This window comes from Charadrius vociferus, unplaced genomic scaffold (assembly GCF_000708025.1).
Source record: "Charadrius vociferus isolate BGI_N301 unplaced genomic scaffold, ASM70802v2 scaffold76, whole genome shotgun sequence".
Lineage (NCBI taxonomy): Eukaryota > Metazoa > Chordata > Aves > Charadriiformes > Charadriidae > Charadrius > Charadrius vociferus.
The window spans coordinates 339,716-366,340 of record NW_009648779.1 but is presented as its reverse complement, the minus strand read 5'-3'; the positions used below and the strand labels follow the sequence as shown (position 1 = coordinate 366,340).

Here is a 26,625-nt window from a genome sequence, read left to right as displayed (position 1 = left end):
CACAGAGGAAATACCAAGAGTTCGCTGTTGTAATGAAAGGATGAAATCAAATGAAGTTCCACAGGAACGTATCCACCTCAATACTATTGCATATTTTCATAAGTAATCCTAATGACAGACTAAAGATTATACTCACTAAACTTTCACTTGATACTATGCTGCATGGAGCTGTAAACATATTGGAGGATGGAGTAAGACACTAAAAATTCCATATTAAGAAAAGATGCATTAATGGATGAAAGTCAGTAATGTATTTTCAAGATTCTACACTGAGGATGAGATTCATCTTGTCTATCTTACTTGCTAATTTAGAAATTCACCATCTAAACTAGTTGTCTAGGTTTCCTCTAGCTAGTTCATTTCAGCCGTCTTAATATGAATCAGCCTTAGCAGTCTTTTCTCTATAGTGCTCTCCCTACAAGTCTGTGCAACCAGTTCAGACTAGTCACCTAACTTTTACATGGCTAAAGCCAAAATAGATTAATCTGACCCTTAGGAATACTTATCTCAACAAATACAGGATGTAAAACAACTGGCAAGACAGTAACTGGACTGGGAAAAGAGAAAGAGCAGATCAGTCTGCACATGAACCAAAAATGCTATGCTGTTTCAAAAAATGAAACCTTGGAACAGAAATGCTGTTATTTGGACATGCTAAATAAACTTTCCACTCTACTCAGCAGCAGTATGACCTTGGGGCAATACATTATGTTTTGGGCAACTCAATTCAAGAATTGCAAACCAACTGAGAGTCCAGAAGTGAAAAATGAGAATGACTAAACATAAATGAAGCATGACCTTTACGAAAAGTTTAAATGAATTGATGCTTAGGCTAAATAAATGTGACTGAACAGAGATAACGACAACTACAAGAGTCTTCAAAAGGCAAACGGCAGCGGCTGGGGAAGAAAGACATTCAGATAAGGAAAGTGGTAATAAAATCTGAGTAGGATTTATGTTGAAAAGAGATTTCTATTAAAAATAATAATAATAGAAAAAAATTCTAAGAGCAAAGACAGATGACCACTGAAGGAGATTCACCAAGTTTAGGAAAGCTCCATGACCAGGGTGTTGTAAGATCAAATTAGACCAATATTTATCAATAGTGGAATATATGTATTATATCTGTTTTTGCAGAAGGACTAATTAGATTAATTCTCAGACTATTTTGTACAGTTTTAAGATCAGTTTAGTGTACATAACTGCACTTAACGTTGCATTTATACCAAGGTAAATGTTCTCAAAACTTCAACTAAAAAATATCTTTCAAATTTAAACAGATACATATGACATGCATCCTAAATATTCTAATTATACTCTATATTAATAATCTAATATGTTAATAATGTATACTTTGCTAATACTATATGCTATAATATACACTAATATACACTTTATGCTAATACTTTTATTATACTGGTACTTTATACTAAAATTATATATACTCTAATTCTATTAAAAATTAGAGTATATTTCAATACAGTTATTGCATGTAAAGTGATTCTTTAGTCAAAGATCCTTAAAAAAAAATATTAATTTATATCAAAAAGTAGTATATATATTTATATTAAAAAGTACTATAGAAAAAGCTGTAATTTTAAATGCAGTCAAATTTAGCAAGATTATCTGCATTATTTGTTATTATTAAATTGAAGTATAATGGTTTTTTTCCACAGATAGTCACAATAAATGCTAAACAACCTAAAATATTCTGTAACATGCAAAATGGCAACTTAGAGAATATAAATTCTAAATTGCTCTGATGCTATTTTGTAATTTACTTGCATTTTCAACTGACCAGAAGCGGTTAAATTTGAAAAAGAGCCAAAAGAGGCAAACATTCCCTGAGCAACCTGTCCTCAACTCTACTCAAATAAGCTATCTTTTTGCAGAGGAATATTCACTCAGCAGGCACAGCTGTTATTCTGCAATTTTTACATCTAAATCAAAGATAATTGGACTTCTGAGTACCTTTAAATTGTACTCTGGGAGAAGGGCCTAACTTAATGCATCATTTGCATTAACTATAAAAGAATGTTTTTTTATCCTGTAAAATTTACTGTGCTTAAAAAAGTATTTGGAAGTGCAAAACAGTTCCTCAGTAATTTTATAGACACATGGATTCCTTTTGCATGGAACCTTTTCAGCTATAAAAGACCATTAAAACCAACAAAAGTAAATCATTCTTTCAAGTTTTTCATAGATAAAATATTAATGATAATAGACACTCTTGAAAATTATATTCCTACAAGTTTTACTGAAAATTACATCCTCGGTGCCAAAAAAAGCCTCAGAGACAAACCCCTATAATAGCATTTTATTTGGTGTTTTTAATAAATTCATTAATTATTCGTGTAAAAATGAGTAGTTCATACCATGAAGTACTTCAATTTCAGATTCCTTGCTATTGATTTAAGAACTTCAGTTGAGGCATTCTTTATTGCTACTTATTAAGGTTCATTGTACTTCAGAATTTAACATTCAGACAATGCATTTTAAGGATTTTCAGTCTTAATTTTATATATAAAAATATGAAAAGCATACTGCTTATTAGCCTTCCATCACTGGAAAAGAAAATCTGAAATTTGTTTGACAAAATGTCATCTTTAATCATTATAACAGGAACATTGTAACAGGCAAAATGGTGTCTAAAATGGTTCCTTGCTCATCTTTTATTGACACAAGCAGTAAATATCACCCAGGCAATTCCATCAAAATAGACAAATCTTAATTTTCACAGAATCACAGAATGGATAAAGTTGGAAGGCACCTTTGGAGATCTTTCATTCTAACCCACTGCTCAAAACAGAGCCACCTAGAGAAGTCTGCTCGATACCGTGGCCAGTCAGACTTTGAGTATCTCCAAGGTGAAGACTCCACAACTTCTCTAGACAAACTTCTAGAGTCTGACCTTACAGGAAAAAAAAAAAACAAACAAGAAAAGACTCATGTTTACGGAGAATTTCCTCTATTGCAGTTTGTGCCCATCACTTCGTCCTCACACTGGACACTACTGAGGTCTGGCTCAGTCGTCTTTACACATGAATGCACAACGTACTCGTACACATCGATCATATCTATCTGAGTCTTCTCAAACCCGGGCTGAATGACCCCAGCTTGCTTCTCCTCTCCTCATGTGTCAGATGTTCCTATCCCTTAATCACCTTCACGGCTTTTTGCCAGACTTGCTCCCGTATGTCCCTGTTCCCCTCATAATGGGGAGCCCAGAACTGGACTCAGCACTCCAAATGTGTCTCACCAGGGCTGAGCCTTTCCTTTCAGCTGCTGGCAATGCTCTTCTGAATGCAGTCCAGACTGAAGGGGACATTGTGGCTCATGTTCAATTTGTTGTCCACCAGAGCATCCATCTCTTTTCTGGGAAGCTGCTTTCCAGCTGATCGGCCCCCAGCCTGGACTGGTGCATAGGATTATTTGCCCACTCCTGTGCAGGACATGGCATTTAACTCTGGAACTTCATGAGTTCTCTGTTGGCCCATTTCTCCAGCCTGTCAAGGTCCCTCTGAACTATATGATCTGACAACCAGTCCTCCCAGTTTTGTACCATCTGCAAACTTGCTGAGGGTGCACTCTGTCTCCTGACAGAGGATCACTATGACCTTTCAAAGGTAATCAAGAATGACCTCATGATGACTTTGACCAGCTCCCTCAGGACTTCTGGGTGAATCTCATCAGATTGCATCGACTTGTATTATGCTCAGTTTGTTTGCACGTTACCTAACCTGACTTTCTTTCACCAAGTGTTAAGTTTTCCTTCTCTGGACTTTCCCATTTGTCTCAGGGTCCTGGGATTGCTTAATGCCAGTCCTAACATTAAAGGCTGAAGCAAAGAAGGCATTAAGAACCTCAGCTTTTTATTGTCCTTTGTCATCAGGTCCCCTGCCGCATTTCACAGTGGTTTTCACCAGTCTTCCTTTTGGCTTTCTTGTTGTTCTTCACATACGCTCCTGGGCTTTGGCTTACCTAACCCTGTCCCTTCATGCTCAAACAGCAACTACAATCCTTCCAGGTCACCTGTTCCTGCACCCACCTCTTGCACACTTCCTTTTTATGTTTGCTTTTTGTCCTGCAGGCCTCCTGCCACTCTTGTTTGACTTCAGGCTCATAAGGATGAACCACTCTTGAGCTTGGAGGCGTCAACTAGGAATAACAAATTCACAGGATCGCTAGAGACTCCTAAAGTTTGAAAGCCTTTGAGTTTTCCGTCTAGATTAAAAAATACTGAAGTAGCTTATTGAACTCATATCCTCATTATGTGATTAAAGAGTATCATATCCTCATTAAGTGATTTACAAAGGAGCATGGAAAATATTGCAGCAACATGCTATTTGATCCATTTTCAACACCAGGCCATTTGGTTAATAATCCTACATATAATAAATACCCTTACACACAATGCACTTTCTGAAACATATTAAGTGAAGGCTCTAACTTCCGCATAAAAGATTGAAACTCCAGAATCATGCTGCATGACATAAACGCATTAGGCTAACTGAAGTTGCTACAGCTATAATACTGGATCTACAATATTTGCATATTAACCCACGACTGAATCAAAACTTTGAAACTTTCTACTATATTAGGAGCTCACTTCTCCTTCCCTTGCCCCAATACCACGGTTACCAAACCAATGCAACGTTTATCTGTTCCGAGAGGCGTAGCAGTGAACTGAACTTGGCAAGTATACAACTAAAGAAGATGGTCTGCCTGAAACACAGTAAAGCAAGATCAAATACGTGGAAGGAGCAGCAAAGAAATCTTGTGCTTAGCACTATGCCTTTGACATGACGAAGTAACATTTGGGTTTTGATGCCACTGTCTAAAGGATTTTCTTAAATGACAAAACCACTCTAAAAACAGCACAAACCCAAACTGATGTCTGTGAAGACCCAAGAAACAGGCCTAATCCACTACTCAATCTTATGTAAGGTAACCACTTACCACTGAGGTCTCTAAATACTGCAGCTGACTAGCCAACACGATAGTCTACACAAAGCTATTCAAATTTTTCTATGCTCAGAATCCACAAGACTGATTGAGATACAGATATATATATATATCCCACCTGAGTGACATAAAAGGAATAGAAAGCTCAGAGGCAGCTGCCCCATAACAGCTTCAGCACTCTATTGCAGAAATAGGAGAGCAGCTCCAACCAGGCTCTCTTAACATAAATTAAATTTGTATGTTATTCTACTTTCAGAAAAATTTTGGCATCTGTTGTATTGAAGCAACAGATGCAATAATCTACGAGCAATCTTTTACATATATAAATTTAAAAAGTTTTTATTAATTTGATTTTTTTAACCCTAATGCAACATTCACATTCACTTCTGCAATATTCTACCACAGTGAATTGAGATGAATCATTGATAAACAATGATTCATAAACAATGAAATTCATGATTCACAAACAATGAAACATTGATAAACAATGATTTTCACCTCTATAAAAACATACACAGTAAACAAATTTTAATGTCATGAATCACACATTTTCAGTGTAATTTGATTTTAAATAGGAAATGGGGAGAACACTCTCAATAAATATCTTTTATACACATTAATAAATTATTTTTAAATTTTAGCAAGCACTTCTTAAAAAATTTTGAATGACATATTTGCAATTAATTTCATAACAAGAATAAGCAGCAAAATTGATTTAAGATATTAATTGGAAAATTATTAGACCACATCTTCCCATTTTCAATAAATATGTTATGTGTCTGAAAAATTGAAATGTGTGTTTTAAAAATCAAGAAATCTACTTGATTCACCTGCAGGTGACACTGTTGGTCTTAGCCATACAGCCAAAGAGCAACAGCATTCCTCTCAATAGATTCAGTTGCAGTCTGGATCAATGGTGTATCCAAAACAATTATTTTTCTTGTATTTGTACAATAGTACTTTTAAAGTTCCACTGTAATATCAAACCTCTGCAGAGACAGTGATTAATGCAAGTGCTTCGAGTATAGATATATTAAGCTTTATCAGAATAAATTCAGTTTTAAAGTAAATGAAAAAATGTGTGCACTCCAGAAGAAAAAAAAAAAAAAAAGTATAAACCTATAGCAAGTGCTCTTCATCCAAATTGAGTATTTGTATATTTTTATGTAAGTGCTGAAGTACAATACTAAAGAGTTATAAAAGTTCATTAAAAAAGCAAAGAAAGGAGGAAAAAAAGAAAAAAAGAGTCAAAACTTTTGTTTTCAAAACAGTTTAGAAAAACTTGTAGGAAATGGAGCTAAGTCAGGCATGAACATAATTATTTCGAATAAAAGGGAACGCACAACCAAGAATGCAATTACAAAAAAAAACCCTTATATCCTTACATACCTTATGTAGTTAAACTAGAGAACACACAGAACAATTTTTTTCCTGTTGTTCAAAATTACTGTAATTTTATCTGGCATCATTTCAGCTACATTTTACTGCTAAAACAAAAATTAACTCCCACCTTCCAACCCAATCTAAATAGAGATTTTTAGCCAAGTGAGTCATAGCAAAGAATGCCAGTCAATTACACATTTTATCAGAGTATGTGGCATTTGATTATTAAACACAAAGTAGGTTACTCAAAGACTGTACTAAAATTCTACAGATTATGCAATAACAGCAAGCAAGTAGGCGTGTTGTATAATAACCTGCTATATCTGTCTATTTGAAAAATAAATTATTTCAAATAAAATGTAAATGAATGTCTTAGAGTAGCGATTGTAATTTCTGAAGCATGGAAGCCTGATTTTAGTAAATCAAGATGGATCCTGCCATAAATCTATAAATTAATTCAGGTCATAGGCAGCACCTCCAGTTCCTTACAAAGGACTACTATTTTTTATTCAAACTGCTACTGTTTCATGATGTATAAGTACTTCCCCCCCCGCCCCGGCAAAATCTTAGCTGTCATAGGCACATATATTAATGGGAGAGCAGTAAATCAGAACGGCTTCCAATAATCCCACTAGGGTATTGGAAGACTGATGCCAAAAAAAAGAAGTACAATGCTGAAGGCACGGATCGATAGCATCAGCCTGAAAAAGCAATGTAGTTGTCCCAGCAACAAAAAAAAACCCAGAAAGGATGCAGACAACAACTCAACTAAGCAACAAGTTTATTAACTGAACTTGCTGAAAAGTTATCCAGAAATTTCTTATACAAGCGAAGCTTGATTTGTTTCTTAATCATTTTCATCACTGGAGACAACCAGGAGTCCTACACATGAAGACACATTTTACTGCCTTTATTTCTGAGGGTTAAACAATTCAGTCAAAGAATTAACATTACAGGCCCCAAATTGCCTCTCTGCTGTTTAACATCAATTTTTTTCACCTGCTTTACCATTTTCCCAAATTGGTGTAAGGAAGGAAGAAAACTGTGGGGAAACCATATACTTCATACAAATGTCACCCTTGGAAAAACTCCTTCCTTTTCTTTAAAGGGTAAAGAAATAGCAGTGCAATGCAAACAAGTTGAAACCTTGTTTCTGAGGTGAGCTGGATGGGCATAGTGACATTACAGAAGTGAGCCCAAACTGGAAGGGAAAGGGGTCCAAGTTTTTTTCTCCAGTTTCAGATTCTAGTCAATGCAGGTTCACTTAATCCAGATTATGTCTTCATTTCCCTTTTGTTACTCCCTATTTTGGATCTCTGAAGAGGATACTCTTGGAAAAATGACTAGCTCTTTTTCCCTTCTGCTCATCCATCAAAACACTTCTAGGATTCCACTTTTTCCCTCCAAAAGCCGAGGAAAATTAATTCAGCCCAGCCAAGGACCTGGGTGTTACTGGTCACCCGACTGCTATCAACTAGGAGTGTATGCTGCTTACTGGTGAAGAGACTGACAAGATCAGAACCTTAAATAACAGTATTTCAAATCTTTAGATACAATACAGTAGGTATTTGCAAGTGTAAAAAGACACACCCCTTCTGATTTTATTTTAATACTCTTGCTTTCAGAACTTAACTGATCAACAAATACACTTAACACTTACAGAAAAAAAGTAAGACTGAAAACCACATGTAACAGTCCCGAGTCCCATCCTCACTGCCTCAAAGAGATCCTGTATAGTGGTTTTTTCAAACACAATTTATCCTGAAGATAGCATTGACAATGAAGGAAGGAGCAAGATTTTATTTTTTCAGACTGTGAAGACTTCTGAAATGAAGGGAATTCACATGGAGATGACAATGGGAAATGAAGATGACTTGGGGATACAGAAATCCCACTATATAAAAAGATTTTGATCTTTTTTGACTGAGCCGTACACTTTAGCAAGCATTTCCGTTCTAAATATATTGGTATATTTCTCTCATTTGAAAGGTAAGGTTTTTACCCCATTTAAAGGAAGAATGATTCTCATTTTAAATAGTGCATAACTTTGAAAATTCAGAAGAAAAAAATTTTCTTTCAGCAAGGTTGTACTACTGAGAAATATTCTGGAAGTTTTCTCAGAAAGAGAGGCACAGCCCTTCTTTCTTTTCTGTATTAGATTTTGATGTCCTCTTGATAAATTTTATCTCTCAGTCCAAACACTGATCAAAAGAAGATATTCTGCTCCTGAAGCCATGGGTGTGCACAGAAGTCAGCGCTACTTTTCATTCAAGGCATACCGGAAGAGGCAATATTAACCAGGCTCAACTCTTTTTTTGAAATGAACAACTTGAAAAGAGAGCTTTTCTCCGTCTGTGAGCTTTATAATCTCTGGATCACTTTTGATGGCCACTTCATGACAGTTGATCTCCTCATACCAAAAAAGATTTGTAGATTTTATTGCATCTAACGCATCCAAAGTTTCTAGAGCAAAGAACCACTCTATCCCTGGAAGGAAACAGACTTTGCATCTAAACTCATCAATAATATAGGTGTTTTCAACAACTGCAAGTAACTGGAGATGACGCCACTTACAGAAGACTAATATCAGAGTAAGTGCCTACAAGAATGGACAAAATATACCAGAGAAGGAGAAAGAGATTAGATGGTGAAAAAGAACCAAGAGATGGGAAAATAAAATAGTACTACCTTGCTTCAAAGGCACTTTAGATTGCATATTCTATGTAATTTTTCAGCATAAGCACTTCATATAGGTTTCACAAAATGCTATGGTAATATCAATGGGATAACAATTGACAACGTCAATCTCAAAAAAGCATTCACCTACATTTGATGTCTGTTTAAACGCAGTACAATACCGTAGCCTGAGAATTGTTATTAAGGGAGAAGAGCTGTTAATATTTCGAACTTAAAAAAATTCATAATTCTTGGTCACTGTATTGAAACTTTTTTGAATGAGTATGGCGACATGCATGGCAAGATGACATCCCTGCATTCAGTAAAGGAAAGTGAGAAATAAAGTTCCTATAGATTCTGTTTGATAGATGCCATAACTAATCAAGAAATTTTGAAGGCTACTTTATTAACACAGACAGTTTAGAAGCAGAAACATATCTGTGGAAAATAAGGTTTTGGGAGGAATAAGAAATGCAATACTTTTCCATGTTTTAATTTCACAGCGTAACACAATTTCATACATTTTAGCATTATAAATGTAACCAAAAGGCCAACCTACTTGCAATTAAGGGCATGCTGCATAGCCCACAAAATCAGGGAGTCATTTCAATTCTCCTGTGGTTTGGGGGTAACTGAAACCTGATCTAGTAAATTATTTTTGCCTGTGCTGATCACATACACCTGTCAAATTCTTACCCATATATTTGTTTTACTACATTTTTTCATATATAGATGCAATAGCCAGTTGCCAGTATCTTCACGTGTATCAAGCCAGGGTAGGAGGTCTTTTTAGCACACTATTTAAGAAAATTTCATAGTAGTAATGCCTAAGAGTGTTTCTTTATAACTGCTCCCTGAAAGGACACCTCCACAGAACGCATTAATTCCTACCAAAACCTATGAAATGGACAGAAAGAATGTCAAGAAAAATAGCATTAAAAAAGTAAACCCACACAAGTAAATCATGTTTTTTGATATTTTTCTTTTATACAAAAAAACTTTTTATTGGAAGAACTGGACATTGACAATACTACTTACATAGATTTATGATATTTATCACAATATAATCTACTTATATAGCTTCAGAGTTAAATAGGTCCAGCAGTCAAAAAGGAACTCTTGATGTCTAACAAGATTTAGTGACAATGCCGTCATCACCAATTTTTTTTGCCAATTCCTGAGTGCAAAAACCCGCACCCTTTGATTTCAAATACTCTCTCATCGTTTATCCCCTTTTCCTAACGTAAAGATGTCCTAAGTTCTGATTACACATAAACATAAAAGTGCATGTAATGGGTGGGTAAAGCTTATTTAAAAGTACCATGTAAATGAGTAACTACTGTAAAGAATCACTATCTCATGTACTTACTATACGCATAAGGTAAATTACTATATACGCACATTCAGCTTCTAAAAGTGGGCTTTGTATATGCATGAAGTAGGAAGCACAAATATAGCAGAATATCATAGAATATAATGCACTAAAAATTAAGAAAATTTATGCATTTCCATAGGAAAAGAAAAGTAGCAGGAATCAAGTTCACTATTTGCTTTTACTTAGAAGCATCTCTGTACCTTATTAAAGCTCAGGAAATGAGAAATAGTGTATCAGAGAAAGCAAGCTGTAGATGAAACTGAAGGCACCTCAAGTTTATAGCCCTCTTTTGCTTCAAATAGTTTCAGACTTGATTAGCTTTATATTGCAGATAAGAACTTAAGAAAAAAAGCATTATTCCATTTTATTAGTATCAGATTCCAATAGGGAATAAAGCCTTCATGACTTAATACCAGAGTCTATCAGCTGACAGAATCTATCAGAGTGATCATCCATATTACTCAAAGGTCCTGACGCCATTTGCCGTTCTCAGAACTACTTGCCCTATTCAGCTCTGATGCTTTTGTGGTTTGCTTCACTTCTCACTTCTGCCAAGCCATCACAAGTACAATTAATCAGCTAATCTTCAAGATGTCAAAATACATTCAGTCCTTCAGGCTATTTCCTCTCCTCAAGAAAAGCATTCTGTTCAGTAATCAGACAAATGTATTTGCCAATGCAAATGCAGCTTACACAAATTCTCTTTTCATTTGCAACACTGTTGTTTTCAAAAACACTATTAGTACTGTTGTATTACTCATGCTCTTCAATAAGATTTTTCCCTTTTGTTCTAAATACTCTTATTTCCAGTATAAATAGCTAGCTAAAGTTAAAAAGAAAAATAACTAGCTAATAAAATTTGCCATAAGCTAAGAAAACATTTCTCTTGGATTTAAAATACCAAAAGTAAATTTTCAATGAAAGCGGTAACTGTATTAAAAAAAAAAAAGTCCAAAACTAAAACTAGCTGTGGCAGGTTGACCTTGGTGACTGCCAGATGCCCACTCAGCCACTCTCTCACTTCCCCTCCTCAACTGGACATGGGGAGAAAATAAGATGGAAAAGCTCATGGGTTGAGATAAATACTGGGAGGACATTTACCAATTACTGTATGGGCAAAACAGAATTGACTTGGGGAAAATTAGTTTGATTTATTGCAAACTGAAAAAATAGAGTACAATAGTGAGGAAACAAAGACAAAACCTAAAAACCGCTACCTCCAGTCCCACTTCTTCCCAGGCTCAACTTCACTGCTTTGTCCCCAACTCCTCTACTTCCCGAGGGATGGGGAACAGGGATTGCGGTTGGTCCATAACCCTTCATCTCTGCTGTTCCTTCCTCACATTTTCCCCACTCCAGTGTGGGGTCCCTCCCACAGGATAGTCCTTCACAAACTGCTCCAACATGGGCCCTTTCCATGGGCTGTCAGGGTAAACCTGCTCCTGTGTGGGTTCCTCTCCACGGGCCACAGTTCCTGCCAGGAGACTGCTCCTGCATGGGCTCTCCATAGGCCACAGTTTCCTTTAGGGCACCATCCACCTGCTGCAGTGTGGGGTCCTCCCAGGGCTGCAGTGCAGCATGGCTCCACCATGTCCTCTTCCATGGCACGCTCTATTTCCTGGAGCACTTCCTTCAATACTTCTGCTCTGATCTTGGCGTCTGCTGGGCTGTTTCTCACACTTTTTTCCTCACTCCTCTCTCTCTCTCTCAACTGCTGCACAGTGGTTTTGCCCTTTCCTAAACACACTTTTATAGTGTTGCCATCAGCCGGGCTGTGGGGCTCAGCCGTGCCCTGTGGTGGTTCCGCTGGAGCTGGCTGGAACTAGCTGTGTCTGGCCCCTGCAGCCCCCACTGCCAGGACCTTGACACAGACACCCCAAAAACAAGCACAATGTACTTATAAGGTGATGAAAAGACACTCTGTTTAGTTACTGGTGGTTTTTTTTTCCTTAATTGAGATCTTGGAAATCATTCATATTTTTCAGCTGCTCAACATGTTCACCATTTGGCAAATGAAAGTGATATCACTTCTCAAATCCAAAGCTTTGAAGGATGGTTTCTTAGAAAAACGTTAAGATAGTTTTTACATAAACCGTGAGCAATGTTAAGAATCAACTCTGCAAGCAATGTGATTTTAGCTTGCACAGGCTAACGAGCAGAGAACAAATATGACAGCTAGCTGCCCATTTTCTAACAATGAAAGTCAGGTTTAGCAGGACTTTTTTCACCACCGCTACCCCCTGCCCCTTTTTTATATTTATTTTTTAAACCGGGCTGCATGGATAAAAAGTCTAATCTTTCACTTCATGCCTCTGCATATTTCATCGATGCAGGGCAGTAATGGCAAACAAATTTAAGCTCTGAATTTAATTTACTCGAACATCTGGGAATTTTTTAAAGTTGTGAAATTACAAAAGTTTATGAAGAAGGCATTTTCAAGTTATGGGTGAATGCTACTCTAGGTTTCCCAATTCCTATCTGTGTTAAGGAGAAAAGTTTAGAAGCACTTTAGGTTGAAAGCAGACAAAGATCAGGTACACCATTTCCTTCCAACATCCCTTTCTTTAATCAGACTTGTAATTAATTTTTATCAAATCCATGATCGAAAAGAGACAGAGATATTTGGAGGCCTGCAGAAACCTAAAAGTTTTAGAAATGTCTGTTCCTGTGAAGGCTGGCAGGCCCACGTTGGTAGGCACAGCCTTGCACTTCAGTAAACGTATACATCTCTTTTTGTGTACTTGAAGCACTTTAGTACTATGTAAATACTACAGAAAGTCCAATAATATATTTTAAATTAATAACCTTGCTTTCTGTAAAATCAGTTTCTTCATCAACAAGAACAATAACATAAATTGAAATACTTTCCTCTATTAAAAAAACCCACATAAATCTATATTCCAAGAGAGTTACAAAGAAAAAGTATTCAATAGTTGAGAAGTGGCAGAATCAGGACTATTCACACAATAATAGTTTGATTCATTTTCCCATAATATTTATTTAAAAGAGAATAAATTTCCTTCTACTGCTCTCTGAATCCCTTTAACTCCAAGAATATGACAAGGAAGGAACAGAGATATATAGAGGTTTATAGGTTGGGGAAATTAGCCTGCATTGAAAATATGACCAGATTTGTTTTCAACTACTACATAATTTTAGCAACACAGAAAGTACTGATAATCTGGCCTTAACACCAAGACATATCTGTAGTGAGTAAGGCTTATTCAGGCTGGCAGCTTTCAAGGCAAAGCAAGAGATATAAGACCAATACAAGAAGTTTGGCTTATATCCGCAGGTCTGAGGCACAAAATAAAGCAAAAACACGATAGAAAATTTATTTCAACTTTAAAATGTCAGTCTCACTTATATGAACTTATTTGAATTAGGACACTAGCTGACGACAAGGACTGTAGTGTAACACATCTTGTACAAAACTGCTGAAGTACCAGTTTAAGGGTGAGGAATATTTACAGTAACCGAAGATGCAATGGAACTGCAAAATAACTTTCCTTAAAAAGAAAAAAAAAAATCTTTATCAGGATGATTTTAGAAATTATTTTTAAAGTTTTAACAGGTGGAAGAAATTTTGATAAATTTTCACTGTGCTATGCCAAGGATCTTAATTTTCTTTCATGTGGTGTATATACAAAACATTAAAGAGAAATTATCTCCTACATGTTTTTTGATGCCTAGTACCTTTAAAAGTTAATGATTGTTATGGCCAGAAGGCATTTCTACAAATCCCTGAAGGCTACCACTGTTTTGTACAAGTTAAGGCATCATGCTAATCATCAGCTTACAATACACTGCCCAGTGAAGGGCAGCGACTTCAGACTTGATTACATTATAAATCTATACTGCTCCAATCCCAGTTGTATTGTCCAAATTTTCCAAAGATTACTATTACTACTACATTTACTGCAAACACAAGGCCAAAGATAACCCATCTGAAAGCCCAGTATTTGATTGTGAAGTTGTCTTACCTAATTTTCTAGACGGTATAAAGCAAAAACTGAGTAGCTATATGCATGCACAGTCAACAATGTCCATAAGGACAATCACCGAAATAATTCATTGCCTTCTAACAAAACACTTCAGGTTATTTCAAATGCTTGCCAGCAAAATACACAATTTATTACTTATTAATATTTCCCATTTAAACATTAACATACCAAAACCAACTTACCAAACAATAGATTATGGCAAAAGTGTGCTTAATATCATTGTGGTTTAGGCGATGTCTAAGCATCAGAGTTTCCTAGGCAATAGTATGTCAATATACAAACCTGCTTTGATAATAGTAGGTCAGTATACAAACATGCTTAGAATAAAGCCAATGAAAGAAATTTCCTTTGATTGTTTTTTAATGAGGAAAGTGCAAACTTAACGTATCTTTATTTAGATTATGAAAAAGCTTAAAAATGAAAGATGAACTCTCTACAAGAACCAGTACAATGGCTAGGGTTATTTATTTTTGTAACGAGTTTGTTTTCGTCTGTTCCCAGGTTCAGTGAAGCTCTTATTTATGTACAAATTATTTGGTAAGGGACCCTGGATCTATTCTCCCTGAAACATTAAAGCAACAGGTTAAATATTTACTGATGCTCCTTTTCACAAAAACATGAAGGGAAATTGTGTCCTACAGTTTTAACACACATCCCACATCCTACAGTTAGGTAAGTAGTAGCTGTGGCTTTCACTGCACAAGATGTGGGGAGCAGGTTAGAAGACTGACTGAAGAGTCAACAAAACAATTACTTTTACCTTCAAAAGAAAGATCATTTCATTATTGGTAAAACTGAAATAACTTTTTTTAAAAGCTTGTCTTCTGAAGTACGTGTTGGAACAACAGTACTGCTAATGAATATTGAAAGTATAGTATGGAACAACATGGAAGTAAAATAATCTAACGTATAATACCATAAGTGTATGGAGCAGCAAGAGACATGGCTGCCTTCTGGAAGAATAGAAATGACAGCATGGAAAGCACAGAGAAAGTTATTTCTCAGAAATTGTGCTAAAGAACTTTTTAATGGACATATCTTTTAAAAACACTTAAGAGATTTTATTCCATCATAAAAGGAATGAAATTACCAATTACTAAATTACTTATTACTTTTTTTTTTGGCTAGCATTTTTATCTTTTAAAAATATTTGTAGAAAAAGTAATAAAGGCGGACCCCAGTGCACATTAAGGGTGGATTCCCGAGAAGCCAGACAGTTAGCAATTTGTCAGAAAAAGCAACTTTTCCTTATCAGAATAACCATAACAGATGCATGTACTGACTTACAAAACACACATATTTAAATAGGCACAGGAAAAGTATGAAGGATAAAGCATGAAGGATGGAAAGGAAGGAGAAAATAATCAGGATTGCCACTGAAGTGCTACCTCTAACTAATACCTGACAATCACCTCTTTTTTACATGTTTTATTGTGACTGATTTGATTCACCTGAGGATGAAAATCAAGATGCTGAAAACGTAACTGCTCAGAAAAGAGGCAGAAGACAACTGCCACAGAAGATTTATATCAGGCCTTCAGTTTCTACAAGAATCGGCTGAGATCTTTTGAAACAGTGATCCAACCTGAAATGCCTGCATTTGCTTCAGCCGACGAACCTACTCCTGCCTTTTATCCCCATACTATATACTGTTCCTGGGTATTTAAATTGTGTGCATGTATCCACCTGCTGTAATGTTAATTCTTCCAGGAAAACTGCTTTACTGTTAAACACAGGCACTTAATCTATCATACTAGTAAAGCCTAGAAAGCAGGGTAATGATTGCCAAAGCAGCTCTGAAACTATAAATAAAGCAGCAACACATATCTGAGTATTCCTGTCTGAGAAATGCATACATTAGAGAGGCTGACAAGTAAAATAAAGTTTTGAAGCAAGAATCAATTTAATATCGGTAAAAAACAACAAAAGGAACCCACTTGGATGAGGTGGTTTAAGCGCACAGTTGATGAAAGAAAGCTCATGTTTTTTCACAGGAAACAATACATTCAAAGAGCAATAAGCAAGATCCAGCACAAGTGCGTGGCCTTTCCTTAGTTTATAATGAGGCTACAAATCTTCTGTGCACTTTGATAAGCAGGGATAAAACACAGCCCACTGCTGGGCTCCAGAGTCTGCAAGAACAGCAGCAGCAACTACATCAGTAACTCCTGAATTGGTGTTATCTCTCCTCTGCACCTCCTACAATTCTGATTCATCATAAGGAAAGACTGACTAGCTACAACAAACAAAAGAAAAGAAAAAATGAATATTTTACAGTCACAGAATTTTGGGGCTTTATGTATTTGTCTTTTTAGCCTTTCCAATGTTTTGAAGAGCAAAGAAGCAAAATTATTATTAATGCAAAAGCAAAACTTAATCAATGCTTTAATTATAGTTCCTTTGAAAATCTAGGAACTAAATTTCGGGTAACATAAAGCATAATGGTTTCCAAATTTTTCCTCTTCTCCAGACCATTTTTCTTCCACCTCCATTCCCCCAAAAGTTTAATAACTGCAAATACACTACACTTCAGATTTGTGTTTCTAGCCTATCAAGTATATACAGAACTGCAGAAATCCTTAAAGAGTATTTGAAGATGAGTAAGTTTCAGATAAAAAAAAATAAATTTCAAAGCAATGAGATGAGCCCATGGCAGGAAAAGATTGATTTTTACCTAGGTCCTCCACGTGCCACTTCTTGATTTTTTTATATAAATCTACTTCAGCCTCTTCCCCAAAAGAAAATGAAGAATTATGCTACTAGTGGTATTTTGGACTAAAATAAGAAAGCATGATGAAGTAGACAGCCTTTCAACACTGAAGTTACTATATTGCTCTAACTTGATAGTTTGTATATATTAATAATTTCCCATTACTAGAGCAATAAAATTTCAACTTTGTAAACTATTTTCCATACATATTTCTTAATAATGCCTGAAATAGTCTGTGTAGGTTTTTTCTTTCATTACTTCTTTACTGGATGTAAGCCTGAATGAGAGTCAGGGAATGACTTGTAGATAAATCAGTAATGACGTGAGATTTTATGAATTATGTTGCAAACTAGGAGAGTGAGAGAAAAATAGCACTTTTCCATTCTGCATTCATCCTGTTCGTCAAACTTTGTACTTAGATTCAGAGCAGGCTTTTCCACTGTCACTTCAGTTTTGCCAGTGATTACATATGGTCTCTCGCTATTAAAACTCTGACCTACTTGATAATGTGCCCTAGCTGAAAAGTATTGTGAAAACAGGAAGTAATTTTAAATGGTAATTTGATCTACGGCATTTCAATGATTTAAAAGTCCCTATTGGAAAGTTTTTTATTTTGTAAACCCAAATTTTAGGAAGAAGGTGTTGCAAAGTAATTCTGATAAGGTACCAGTGATATCATTGGTAATCATTGATATTGCTTTGATATTTATTGGTTATCACAGCATTGTGACTGCATCGATATGTATGCATAAACGTCTTCTAATAAAGACTGTTATCCAGGACTTCATACTAGATTACTGCCGTGGTCCTCTTTGTTATTAATTACATACAGACATCTTGTCACGTGAAGACTTTTCTCTAGTCTCACCATAAAAATGTAAAATACATCAAAGCTCAGACTGGCAAAATGTAACTCATCTGAATCACTAATTACTACAACTTACATTTATAAATGTTCATATTGATAATACAATCAAGTCTTATTCTGTCTCTTGGACCAGGTAGGAGGAGGAAGGGTAATTACAATGAACTTGATGTAAGAACAGGTGTAAAAGGACCTCAATATTTTGGAAAAATGATATTTCACTGACATGAACATCATTTGCCTGAAATAAATAGGAAAACAAGTATCTGCTAAAACAGAAAAATTCCATCTAGGCAATACTACTTATAAGGCTAAAAAAGTAGATTTTATTCATTTCTATGAATGTTAAAATCTTTAACCTAGTGATGTCTTATACTTTTCCTCATTCCTTAAAAAGGAAAAGTAAGATCAACCATTAACAGGAACCTACAGCTTTATTACTTTTTTAAAATAAATTAAAAAAAAAAAAAAAAAAAGGTAAGCACTATTTTGACATATTTGCAACAATGTTGTTACAGCATTTCAAATTTATCTAGAATTTACCATTTGCAGACCAGACCTTCAACTTTTCAAAGATGGTTATTATCAAAGAATGCCAAATCTGAAATTATCAATCATAGAATGGTTAGAGTTGGAGGGGACCTAAAGGATCATCGAGTTCCAACCCCCCTGCCATGGGCAGGGACACCTCCCACTAGACCAGGTTGCTCAAAGCCCCATCCAGCCTGGCCTTGAACACTTCCAGGGATGGGGCCTCCACAACTTCTCTGGGCAGCCTGTGCCAGTGTCTCACCACTCTCACAGTGAAAAATTTCTTCCTGATATCTAATCTGAATCTCCCGTCTTTCAGTTTGAATGTTAAGTACTTGTGAACACATACATAAAACACTTGGTTTATAGTCCTGAAAGGGTCGAGGCACAATTCACTGAGGTTCACAAGTTGGAAATCAGTTAAGATTTTATACAGAGGTTATACAGAAGTGGGGTGCTGTAGTAGTAAGACTAAATGGGGAAACCAAAAACGAGCCCATTAATGAGCCCATTGCTTACGATATTTCAGATGTATTAATGTTTAATCACTTTGAATTGAAAGTCACATTTTAGAACTCAACCAATGCAATCACAGACTCAGTAATAACATTTCAGCTGCTTCATCAATAATATTACAACTAATTTTAAAAAAAGACTAGTGTACCTATGAAGAGAGAGGAATACACACAGAATAATATTTTCAAATATTAAGCATACCTGTGTTCGCAGAATTTCACCTTTTGACAGTTGCATATCACCAGTCAACTCTTTCACAGTAATGCCTAGTGGTTCCAGACGCTTGCTGAAGTAATTTGTCATTTCAGCTGCCAAAGCCTTCATAGGAGCGACATACACAATCTGCACCAAAAGGACACTCACTTGATAAATGAGCAAACCCCACAAAGTCGTTTGTTTCATGGCAACCATTACAAATCACGATTTATTGTGAAATATGATGCCAGGCACTTACAGTGAAAAATCTTAATAGTGATATATGAAAAGTAGTTATCTTTGTTGGATAAGTGTGCAGCTGTTTAAAGGACAATGGATTTTGTTTATACAGCCTCATCACTTTGAAAATTGGTTCTGCATCAAAGATAAATGCATTTTCATAGCTTTTAACTTGCATAATAAGATTTTTAGAACACAAATAAGAATAGCTTTAACAGTAATGAAGTAAATCAAAACTAGCCTTATCTTTGACTTGGAAAAGTGTAATACCCTTGAAAAATCCCTGATTTCCTGTTCCGTGTAAAATATATAATGGGTTTTACCTTACAAGTTAAAAAGCTGTTACTTGGTCATTAAACTCCTACCTTAAACTCATCCTTTTTGATAACACCATGCTGGACATGCTGGCGAATTTCATGAAGGACTGTCAGCATGGCAATGTTAGTCTTCCCAGCTCCAGTAGGGGCACAGATTAGCATGTTCTCATTTGTGTTGTAGGCAGTCTCAAAAACTATAGATTGGATTCGGTTTAGTCTTTTCATACCTTTAAAAGCAAGTTGTCCAATCTGTTAAAACAAAAAACACACATATTTTGGGTTTTTCACATGTATCTGTGTGTGTGTGTGTGTGTATACATGTATTAATCATAAAAGAAGAACACATGGTAACAAAATTCAGGATACCTGCTGCAATATATTTATTATTCCAAGGTTTTTATTCTGAGGATACCACCCCTGCTCAACCTTCAAATACTGAATCCATAAGGAAAACAAAACACAGCAGGATAACGTCTCTTAAAATCAATCAAAACCTTTAGCTGCATGCTATTTCAGCATTTAATTTGTTTTTAATCAAGAATGTGACCAAAACTAATATACAGTAACATAAAGACCCCTTAACAATTGAACTTCAGTAAAACAGCAATAATGAGATTAGAAGAATATACATCTTTAAATCTAAGAAGACAAACTACAACTACTCTACACCAATACACAGGAACCTGCTGAAGAAGATGATGATTAAAAAAATTATTTATGATTAATTTTGCACAATAAAGTTTAATTATGCAAACACACACACAAATTCAGTAACAACTTTGCTTCTGAGGAAATCTCCATCTTGCAATTGAAATGTTCAGACCTTTCTCCAACAATACTTACAACAAACTGCAGCCTCCAAAAGGAATATAAAACCTGTATATGTAGTCCCAAATAAATTTAAGAGGATGTTTTAAAAAATAAAATTATATAGCTAATATAAGCAATTACAGTTATTATAGTTTAATGATGTTTAAATGTTATAAAGTAAAAATCATCAGCTATAAAAATATTTATTTTGTTCCTCTTGGTCTCTCTGAAAAATGAGATTTTCAACAAGAAAGAACTGCTGTAGATAGTTACAATGTCTGCATTTGAAGATTCTAAAATTTTTGCAACTGAAGAACAGACCTTCAAGATATAAAGTTAATTTTCTAATAAACTTGCTTTTTCCTTAGTTACTTTTCACAGACACTTAAAAGAGACTGCAGAACACAGAATTATTTCCTTTCTCCAGATTTAATTACGGCACTGGTCCTATTAATAATCATGAAAAGTAGCTTACTGATATTTTTGACGATTATAATTTTTATTTTAATTGTAGGAAACCACAAAAGTACAAATTCACTGTAAAGAACAGTCCTAAAAACACCTTCTGAAGATCTCCCTTTCCATTATTCTGGGTGCTTTAGTTAATTCACAGTCATTTGCTGTGCTAATAGCCTATCCAATACTAATAATATTCTTTCCAATTCTAAGCAAATTATTTGAGCAGGACCCAATTCATTACTACCTCAAGTAATGCAAGCTTAGGAATGAGAGCTTTATTGGCTATTCAAATCAACTATTTTATTTAACTTTGTGAGAAACAGCACTAGGTCTATCATTTTGCTGCAGCTTCTTGGAGATGCAAATTACAAATTCAGGTTAATACACCATTTTCACAAACCGTGACAAAGCTTTAGTCTTAAATGTAGAGAAATGACGTACTTAGTGACTGACCACCTGTAGTTTTATCCCAGAGCACTTGAAATATTAAAAAGCAATATTAATTGATATAAAAGTTAATGAAAATGCCATGCAATTAACACACTATTTCTTTTTGAAAAATGCTATTTTCAATTTTGCAGTACCTTTGTCTTAGCAAAGCTTTCGGGTTGAAAACTTCTCATGCAACACTGAAAAAACAAGTTCCATTCAAATCGCAGATTGCATTTATATTTATAGGATCGAAACATCTCAAATATATTCACGTATCTATTCTAAACTATCTTTGGTGAAGAAAAAAAAAAAGTATCTAATGGAAGTACTTCCAGTACTTTTTATCGAGTTTCTTCAATTTTTTTAAGTGCCTGAATTTCAGGATCACAACAGTTTTCACTATTAACGTTATTTCACAGTTTACTCTGCTTACAAGATTGCAGGAGGAAAGCTTATTTGTTTTGCACCAAGTTTTGTATACATAATGTTTACTTGGTGTATCATCTTCAAAATTCACTTCATCTTCATGAATGAGACTATTATAAAGTGTTAATGGGTTTCCTGGAGACTTGCTGATTACGGTAGTGCTATCAGGGTTCAATCAGCTATTTTCATGGCTTCCTTAATCCTTTTAGTTTTCTTATTTGCCTGTTACCTCATTTTTAGATTTCTTGACAGGTCTTTGAAAATGGTTATATGTTTTCTTTTCCCTCGCATTCCATCTAATTGGTTTTAGAAGCTATTATAAACACTGTAAAGTTCATACTGTTTCCAGTGTTTATAATAAAGGATCTATGGAGAGAACTCACAAACACAACTGGCGATTACAGAACCGAACTAACAAAGTACTACACTGCACAATATGTATATTATTTAAAGAAGCAGTTTTTAAACAAAAGCAGAAACATAGTTGTCTAAATGAAGTCAGGTGTAAGCATCTTCAGAAAATAACAACAGAAATTTTTCACAGTCACGCAGTTGAACACACGTAGCTTTATACATACAGGCCTTCTGTGACGGCATGACTGGCTGGGTAAATGAGGGAAAGCAGTGGCTGTTGTCTACCTCAACTTCAGCAAGGGTTTTGAGACTGTCTCCCATAACATCCTCATAGGTAAGCTTAGGAAGTGCGCATTAGATGAGTGGACAGTGAGGTGGATTGAGAATTGGCTGAACGGCAGAGCTCAGAGGGTTTGAACAGTGGCGCAGAGTCTAGTTACAGGCCTGTAACTAGTGGTGTTCCCCAGAGGTCAGGTAATGGGTTCTGTCTTGTTCAACATATTCACCAGTGACCTGGATGAGGGCACAGCGTACCTTCAGCAAGTTTGCTGATGATACAAAACGGGAAGGAGTGGCTGACACACTAGAAGGCTGTGCTACCATTCAGCAAGACCTGGACAGGCTAGAGAGTTGGATGGAGAGGAACCTAATGAAGTTCAACAAAGGCAAGTGTAGGGTCTTGCACTTAGGAAGGAATAACCCCATGCACCAGTACAGGTTAGGCATTGACCTGCTGGAAAGCAGCTCTGCAGAGAAGGACCTGGGAGTCCTGGTGGACAACAAGTTGACGATGAGACAGCAATGTGCCCTTGTGGCCAAGAAGGCCAATGGTACCACATGGTGCCTTAAAAAGAACGCGGCCAGGAGGTCGAGGGAGGTCATCCTCCCCATCTACACTGCCCTAGTGAGGCCACATCTGGAGTACTGTGTCCAGTTCTGGGCTCCTCAGTTGAAGAAAGACAAGGAACTACTGGACAGAGTCCAGCAGAGGGCTATGAAGATAATCAAGGGACTGGAACATTTCTCTTATGAGGAAAGGCTGAGAGACTTGGGTCTGTTTAGCTTGGAGAAGACTGAGAGGGGATCTCATCAACACTTACAAATATGTAAAGGGCAGGTGTCAAGAAAATAGGGCCAGGCTCTTTTCAGTGGTGCCCACTGACAGGACAAGGGGCACAAACTGGAACACAGGAAATTCCATCTGAACACGAGGAAAATCTTCTTTACTTGGAGGGTGACAGAGCACTGGAACAGGCTGCCCAGAGAAGCTGTGGAGACTCCAACTCTGGAGATACTCAAAACCCGCCTGGATGTGATCCTGTACAACCTGCTCTAGGTGAAGCTGCTTTAGCAGGGGAGGTGGACTAGGTGATCTCCCTTCCAACCCCTACCATTCTGTGATTCTGTCTCCTTACAGTTGTGTGATTGTTAATATCCTTAAATAAAGTATGTCTTTAAGTGTTTTCTAAAACTACTGCCTGTAGGTATATATTGTTCCAGCTTCACTTAATCTTTAAGTTGGCAGTGTAAGACATCTTTTTCCTCTACATTTGGAAGAAATTACATATACTATAGCCCTGGGACATGTAACTGTTAGCAAAAATAAATAAATATTTAGATAAATAAAAATAATTTCCTGTCTCTTTTTCTACTGGAAAGTAGTAACACCATGGATTAAGATTGACTTGGTAAGCAGCAATAAACAAACATGTTCCAGAAACACCAGAGGAATCTGTGTATCAAATTAGAAAAACGAACCTCAGCTTGTTTTCTGGAAAGCTGCTAAGCTGACTGAAACGGCAATATTAAGAGTGGAATAAAGATTAGTAAAAAATAAAACCCGTAAAAGGCTGGTTAAGAACTATAAGCATTTTTTTTTTTTTTAAATAATAGTATTACAACCAGAATCTAGACTTTCATTCAACTCACTGATTAATTTCCAAGCAACTAAAAAGAAAAATGTGGGCACTGACAAATAAATACACAACATTCTCCATCACAATACACAGTCAATGCATAATATGCCTTGAAAGGTGACTCTGCAGGAACATATTAAGGATTAAAAAAGCTACAAGAGAAAGTAAATCCAGAGAAAGACACTTCTTAAGACTTCTTCAAACCAACTCCCCATTTGGTTGAAAAAATATTACTCTTCCCCAAAACTTCATTTTATTCCAAACAGTAAGTGCAGCTAAGTGCATAATGCAAAACCAGCAGTTCTGCCTCTAAACATCAATAAGCAAAAAAATGGACAGTGGACAGAAATGCACAGAAGTTCACAGTTTGACAAACGTACCAGAAGACTTGATTTTTTTTGTCATTTGCACAAACTATGTAGTTTGAAAGCTAAAAACAATATTTCCCCCCCTGGCAAATTAATGGCAGTCAAGACCTCTACAGATCAATTCTTTTTCAGATAAAGCAGTGAAATCCCTTCTTGCTTAAAGGAGTGGTAGCCACTGGGTGGCAGGATCTGTTTTTTACTAAAGGTGAACGAGATGCAACGTTCTTCAGCTTGCTGTTCAATAGCTGAATTATCCCTAGAATTCTACACAAACCAAAGATAGTTTAAGCAGAATACAATGTGAGTGCTATTCTCAACAAACACAATTTTGTTCCTGAGATGGTGCCATTTTTACATAAGCATGAATCAATTTGGAAGATCACTGAGAAACAACTCTTTCCACGAACCAGAAGATGATACTCAAGGCAGCTCTGATATGGATGTATAAAACCTTTATTTTTACTTCAGTAAGCTTTCCAATTCTTTCCCAAGGAATTTACTATTACAACTAATGCATTTACGAGTAAATGAGATTACACTTAACGAAGATGTTCTAAATTAGTCATTTCATTAAAAAGATATTTATGTGTTGGTGCTCTAACAGCAATTTAAAAATAGGACAAAACTGTTAAAGTCGTTAAGGCATCATTCAAGATTCAGTCTGCATGTAAGCTACGGCTCAGAAACACAACTGCTTTAACAACGTGGTGTCTGTTCTAAATAGCACAGGCCATCAGCACTTTAGACAGTTTTAGTCATGCAATTCATTAGCCAGACCTTGTAGTTCTACAGAGCTTAATAAATATGATACAGAAGATAGTCACTTTTTTCCCCAGGCATACCTCTGAAACCTGCTATGGTCTATGGCACTCTCCTTCACCCAGAACAAAAGGGTGCTAACTATAAGTTCCATTAAAAACTGAGATCTTCTTTCACTCTCCCTATCATTTTGTGCGTTAACACTAGTTGATAGAAACAGCTTGTCAGATGCAATTAACCTCAGTATCACAAACTGTCACTTGGTGGCCCAAAGTGGTCTTAAGTCAACTTTAAGGGACATGCCAGCATTTTAGTAGCAGCTTCTAAATTCAGTATTGGTGTGCACAGAGCGAGCATAATAGGTCTTACCTAATCTATCAGGAGCAACACCAGAAAATAATACAAAGATATTTAATTCTTAGCAATTTATCGAGAAAATATGTTTGGGTATTATCTCCCTTAGAATTACCATATTTTATTGATTTATCTACAAGTCATTCTCTTTACATTCCTCATTCTAAAAGAGATTTTGGCTTGTCCACATTCGTTTTTCCAGTTTTCATTTAATACCAAACAAATTTTCTCATGGTCTGACATAAAGAAATGTTAAACATCTGTCCTAATTTCCATAGCATAAAACTACCTGAAATCAATGTTCCAGAATGATGGCTACTTCTGTTGTACTATAACAAAATAGTACAATTGATACCCATTTATCATAAAGATAACCCACTGCACTCAAACCAAGTTTAAATTTTCAGCATTTCCCCTACTCATTGGCTCAATCTTAATGTAGATATATTTTTATCAAAGGGTCTTACGTATTTCAGATGCAACAAATCCCATTCTGCAGTCAGTTGTTCTTCTGCACTTTCAGATAAAAAGATAATTGATTCAACTGGCAATAGCATGACTAATCCATGCTGTTTTACAGAAAATTCAGGAATCTCAGGAAATGAAGTTCAAATGTCCCTCGTCCTGGCATGTAAACAATCTCTAGGTCATCTTTCCCCATTGCTGTACTTTGGAATGTTGTTGGTTAAAACATATCTGTGCATACACACACACACACAAATATATATATGTATACATATGTATATATACATACACATTTTAATAAATACATTCCCACTATTCCTTCAAATTAGGAACATTTACTAGTCCCCCCTGCTTTTTTTCTAATTATGCATGTATACATGTACAGCACTTTTGTGCCAGTGTAAAATCTATTTTGCTACTGAAGGCACATTCAGAAATAAACATATATGTTACTCCTGGGTACTTCCACAGCCTCCCTCTCCTGATGATACTTTTCATGTTCTTC

The 26,625-nt window shown here is 35.8% G+C and overlaps 1 protein-coding gene across 1 annotated transcript in view; it reads right to left on the bottom strand.

Moving 5' to 3' along the window:
* ASCC3 (activating signal cointegrator 1 complex subunit 3) overlaps nt 1–26,625 on the bottom strand; it is a 264,786-nt gene that overhangs the window by 186,267 nt on the left and 51,894 nt on the right. Inside the window, 2 exon segments of the mRNA XM_009886755.1 lie at nt 19,227–19,367; nt 19,826–20,026. Of these exon segments, the coding sequence (XP_009885057.1) occupies nt 19,227–19,367; nt 19,826–20,026 (342 nt within the window).